At 38.3% G+C, this 6,000-nt stretch overlaps 1 protein-coding gene across 4 annotated transcripts in view; it reads left to right on the top strand.

Moving 5' to 3' along the window:
* THSD7B (thrombospondin, type I, domain containing 7B) overlaps positions 1 to 6,000 on the top strand; it is a 792,320-nt gene that overhangs the window by 762,994 nt on the left and 23,326 nt on the right. For all 4 annotated transcript variants that reach the window (XM_012728237.1, XM_012728251.1, XM_012728256.1 and 1 more), the window contains one exon: positions 3,249 to 3,394. In XM_012728237.1, the coding sequence (XP_012583691.1) occupies positions 3,249 to 3,394 (146 nt within the window). The remainder of the gene's footprint in view (positions 1 to 3,248; positions 3,395 to 6,000) is intronic.

Here is a 6,000-nt window from a genome sequence, read left to right as displayed (position 1 = left end):
GCTTTAGATTCTCAGTGCTGTGCTTTAACCCGCTGCGCCACCAGGGAGGGCCCAGATTTCTTTTTACTAAACATCAGCTATTTGTAAATCTTGTTTTTCTCATATTCCCTATCACACATTCTTTTAATTATCTTTGATTCTGCTGCATCATCCACTGTTCTCCCACTGGCATGAAAATCCACTGTCACCTCTAGAATAATCACTGCTGATGAAGCAGTTGCTTATCTGACTGTTCTGTCAAGCTTGATGTTTGAAATCCACAGTAGTAGTGTTTCCTACCATTGTTAATCACAGGCCTCCTGGTTGAGACCATCTGTATTCCATGTAGCTCAACTTTGTACTTTAGGATTTGTGAAGGCACCCGATTTGAGGGACACTTTCTTTGGTTATTCAATTCATACTACCAAGTATCTCTGATATTAAAAGATAAGGGAACTTACAAAAAGATATGAAATAACTTCCAGAAATATCAGGTAACTTTCCATTACATCTCATGCCTCTCTTAGCAATAGTTTTTGTTTAAACTAATAGTGACAATTAAATATGGCAATATGCTTCAAAACGTAAATTTGTATTAAAATGTATACTTGGTAGTAATGGGCATTGTTTGAAAAGAAATGGCTTTTTATTTGGCCTGCAAAAGGCAGAAAAATGGTATACCTGTGCTTCCCATGAATGGTTTTTAAGAATTCAATCTTTCAAAAAGTATTAGCATTGTTTCTTTTGTATTGCACACATTAGCTTTCACCTGTATCTATCTAGTCCAGCAAAAATATGTCACTTTGATGGAAGTAAATAAAATGGTGCTAAAGTAATGGCCATTCATATGCCATCAATTTAAGAACAAGCTTGAAGTTATTTGGTGGTAATGAAATAGAGCCCCGTCAGCTATGATAAAGGCAACATTACATTGTCATTATTCTTACAAATAGATAGAACACAGTGTAATTATAATGATATGATAGCAGGTATTGGGTCAAGAGAACAAACATAAAGAGCATTATAAAGCTTGTGGAATATTTAAGCAAAAAGTAATGTACAATCTTGAGCCAAATGTGTTCATGAAGCAGGAAGGACAGGGTTTCATTTGTATGAAGTGATGTCTGACGTGTGTGGCTTAAGTTATTTGTACATAATAGCTGTCCAAATACTTATGTTCTACAAGGGAGCTCAGTGCCCAGAGCTGCAGAATTACTGAGTTCTGTTGTTCACCAGGTCTCCATGATCACGGACACACAATTCATTACCATCCAAAATTTTCTTTGTTTCCCATTAAAAACAAACAAAAAAACTGAGATTCATGGCTACCCTTGCTCTCTCCCTTACAACTAACCAACATCAGAGCTAGCACCTCAGCCTCTAGGGCAAAGGTTTCTCAGTTTAAATCCTGTACTGTAACTCATGTAGATAGATAGATAGATAGATAGATAGATAGATAGATAGATAGATAGATAGATAGATAGATAGATAGATAGATCTTCAATTGATTTAAACTTGGCCTCAGCTTCCATAACTACAATATTAGAAAGTACTTGAGTTTTTTTCTAAGGTTTTTATGCTTATTAAGTGAGTCTGTATAGAAAGTGTTTAGACTATTGCTTAGCATGTGATAACATTGAATTACACATTGTCAACTGTTAATTACCAACAATGTATGAAAATATATATTAAATATTCTCAATGGGATAAGTGCATATGCTTTATCTATGTGAAGTAATGTGATAAGGACCAAAGTCCAAACTTTAAGGAATTCAGAGATTTAGGACTCGTCTAGTTTTCTTCAAAGTTCTTCTCACATAGAATTAATTTACTACCAAATCACTAATATTCCAGAGACAAGATGTCTAGTCTCTGAGAGTATGAATCAACCTTACTTATCCCTGAACTTGAAGGCATCTAAGAATTATTCCTACTTAGTACTTTCAAGTGAATTCTTGTAATCATGGATGTTTTAGTTCTCTTGACAAATAAATGCACTCTTTCCCCCCTCTTTTAGTAGCTTTAACAAAATTAACCCATTTTTCCTTGAGTTCACTCTGTTCTAGCCACATTGTCCTCATCATCTGCTATTTTTAGCCACGTGTTCTACCCCCTTTGCACCCTGTTACCTCATCACACCCTGTTTCTGCTGTGTGGGATGCTCTCTGTTCATAAACTGTGGCTTACACCCTTTCATATTCCTGAGCCCATATGCTCAGGGGATTGTTCTCTTTCCAGAAAGATTGAATCCCTATATCATGCTCCTATAGAAAACTATTTTTCTTGTAACATTTGTCATAAATGCAATTGCATAATTAATTTCACAACAATAATGCAAGGGCATTATATTCACAAGTAACATAGTGATGAAACTATATAACTTGGTGCCTCATCAGTGAAAAAGAATAAAGAATGACTGGGAGAGACAAGTAGAAAGACAGAGAAACACAAACCTGTAAGTTCCATTCAATTACCCAGTTACTAAGGCTGTGACTATGGTCTAGAAGTACAGAGAAGATGACACAAGGTCCCTGCTCTTTCCTCAACTAGTCTTATTAACTATTTTTCTTTCATTATGAAATAGGATGCCAGCATTTGAACTTCTTTTTTCCAATGGATTAGATCCTTCACACAGCCAGCAACTTTTGTCTTGGTCTCAATGAAAAAAATAGAAAATAAATTGGTCCTAACCTCTAGGAAAACCAGTCGTGATGAATTCCTTGAGCTACTGTTGTTCCCTTTGGGAGGCACCTTCCTAGGGAGCATTCTTGGGTAATTTGGATTTTGTGCCATTTTTACCTCACTTGCCAATTGAGAACCTAATAGACCAAATGCAGCTCTCAATTTTCAGTATTTGTAATTGTGGCCTAAAATGCAAGGTCTATGAGAGCAGAAGCTACATCTGGCAATTTCATCACTCTATCCCTCACATGGAGCAAGATACCTTGATCATATTAGAGCTCAATAAATATTTGTTGAATAAATTATCATACTGCCAGTGTTCCCATGATCAGTTTACTTGGCAACATTACAGAGTGTAGACTGAAAACGACTAAAGTAAAACAAAATTTCAAATCCTTAAGTTTTATGTAGAACTTATTTAACATGGGTCTCTATAGAAACATATATTAAAATTGCAGAAAACTGAAAGCTGCACATGAAAAAACTCAGTGTATTTTAATGAAGACTTATAAGGCAACATTCTGTGCTTTCATTCCCTTTCTAAACCAACTCTCACTGAAAAGCTGACACCTTCCTTATCATTTTAGGTCGAATGAGCCGGACTCGATTTATCATTATGCCAACCCAAGGAGAAGGACGGCCATGCCCCACAGAGCTTACCCAGCAGAAAACCTGCCCAGTGACCCCTTGCTACAGCTGGGTCCTTGGCAACTGGTCTGCATGCAAATTGGAGGTAGGTGATAACCACACAGAGAAATGCTGCTCCATATGTCCAGAACACTTGTCTGGTCAAACCAATGGGTTGATGTAATTCATTTCCAGCACCATCAACCTAGCACAATATATTTTTATGCAACAGATAATAGAAAAAATAACCACCAAGTGATTTACTCTCACGCAGTGTGAGATTGCTAGGAAAATAGCCATCCATTAAACACTGATCAGAATAGTCTGGGACATGGGACTTTCAGTATCTTTGGCATTCTCAAGAATTGTTATTTTCTTGGCTTGTTAGAAGCCAAGCATTACTTAATTAATCAAAATTTGGGTGCGCTGAAAAATGTACATCCTCCGTGTAGACTTTCTTAAAGCGGCACATTTGAACTTAGACGAAATCTTGCATTGGAGCTGAAAACCAAAAGCATATGAAAGTTATATTTTCACATTACTACATGAACCAAGGTTACTACATTTTCCTCAATGATTACTTTTTTATTGGTCTGAAGTATAAATGCCTAGCATTTAAATGCCTAAGATCATCATATATCACATATGCAGGGCTTTTGTTGGATCAGCAAAAATCCTCTGCTGCATTTTCTCTCTGGCTTCTTGGGTAAGTTAAAGCACATTGACTTTTGCTGTTTTCTTATTTTACCCGATCATGTCTAAGTTCATATTCCAAAGCATAGTTTAATTAGGTAACAGTAATTTTGATTAAGTATTAAGGAACCTGCAGAGTAGGCTCAGAGATGTTTAGTGTTCTTGTCAGGATGACATTGTCGTGTGGCATCATTATCTTGCAGAAGCTAAATGCCCATGTATTATAAGTCTCCGAGGAACAAGAACGTGTGGTGCATTTGTTCTGTCTCTTTTATACAGAAAGTAAGGAAACCATGCTAATTAACTCAATAGTAATGCAACGACAAATAGGTATAGTTAGTCTCTCATCTAAAATCCTCCTTCCTAAACCTTCAGCAATTTTTAAATGCTGCATTTTAAGAAAATGGTGAGAATATTTCTCCTTACAATTGTGTAGTTATTGACAGAGTCCAGAAAAATAGGCTCAAGGAATTCAAGTACCCAGTGAGTGAAAAGGGAGAGAGAAGATGGAAAGGAGGGCAGGCAAGAGGACTGACAAACCCCATGCTTGAGTCTTCATAGTCAGACAACTTCTACTCAAGCATTCTCGCTGGTTTGCACTTTCCATTTATCCTCTCAGATGCCAGAAGCCTATATAATATGTATGTATTATATATAGATACCTGTCAACTTGTCCCATAGGAACATGGGAAGTGCCAAGTGTAATGTTTCGTTTTGCTATCGCATGCGGGCTTATGCAGGGACACAAGTGAGGCTTTGTGAGCATCTGTCATAGCAGTGCAGGTGGGTGCGGGGCGACCTGGTGTTAACCAGGCTTGAATGGAGTCCGCAGAGACCACGAGAACATGATCCATTTGTGTGGGGAGAAACTCCAGAAGCACCTCAGATGTTCAGATGAGGTTCATTCCATTCACCGACATTCCCAATCAGGAGGAAATGCTGGATTTAGACTTCTTCCAGGGAAATTTCTGAAATAATAGATTGTTTCCAAAGTCGGTACTTCATTCTGGACCACGCACCTTATGCAGACAGACTTGGCCATCATTCTTTCCCAGGGATTTGGAATGAATCAAAGCCGTTCAAAGATACTGTACTTAGGAACCCTTATCCACCACCTCTTACATCTTGAGGAGATCTCAGTGAGCAAGGGCAAAGGAGAACATGAATCTTTGATGTTTGAGTTTTTTCCCAGTGTTCATGCTACATTCCTGTTTTCCTAAAGCCTAAGTGGGGGCTCTCTGCAAGAGATAGCACGTTATCTTTACAGTGTGTTGCCTTTTCTCAAAGCATCTGGTTAGCTGAGTTTTTGACATCACTGATCAAATTACATGGGACCTTTGCCCACAAAGGAAGGTCACCTCTCAAAATATGCTTTTGTTCCACCTTGTCCTGTTGGCATCCTAACCTGCCAACTCCAGATAGGGACCTGGTTTGCTGATGGTGTTGATGCTATTTAGGTGATTGATTGCATCAAGAAGTCTCAAACCACAATACTTGGGTTTGCACAGTAGATGTGCCAGTTTTGCTAGTATATTATATAGGAAGACATTAGCAGCAAAAGAAAGTGTTTATCTTTTGGCTTCACTTTTTTTTTTTAAATATTTATTTATTTAATCATACAGAACTGGGGTATGGCCAGAGGTGCAAGGGTGGTGAGAGGATTCACCAGAGACAGAGTGGGGAGCAGAACATAACAGATTGACGCTGCTGAGGTGAGCAGCTGGTGGGTCAAGAGAGGTCTGCTGTGCCATGTGAGTCACCTCCCTGGCTGGGAATTGAACTCATGAAGTGGCTGCGACTAGCTTTGCAGTGCTGTGCTTTAACCTATTGCACCACCAGGGAGCGCCCTGGCTTCACTTTTTTAAGAGTCTCATGCTCTACGTACTGAGCTAGCCAGTCAACCCTCTTCACTTTTTTAAATGTTTTCTGACTCTAAGTTCTTCAACTGATTACAGTCACACACAGGTTATAAATCTGTTTACAATTCAAACTCTTTCTTGCCGGCCTAATTTTGGTTGA

The sequence above is a fragment of the Condylura cristata genome, unplaced genomic scaffold (assembly GCF_000260355.1).
Source record: "Condylura cristata isolate star-nosed mole 26May11 unplaced genomic scaffold, ConCri1.0 scaffold00002, whole genome shotgun sequence".
NCBI lineage: Eukaryota > Metazoa > Chordata > Mammalia > Eulipotyphla > Talpidae > Condylura > Condylura cristata.
The sequence above is the reverse complement of the archived record's forward strand: the minus strand, read 5'-3'. Positions and strand labels throughout refer to the sequence as shown.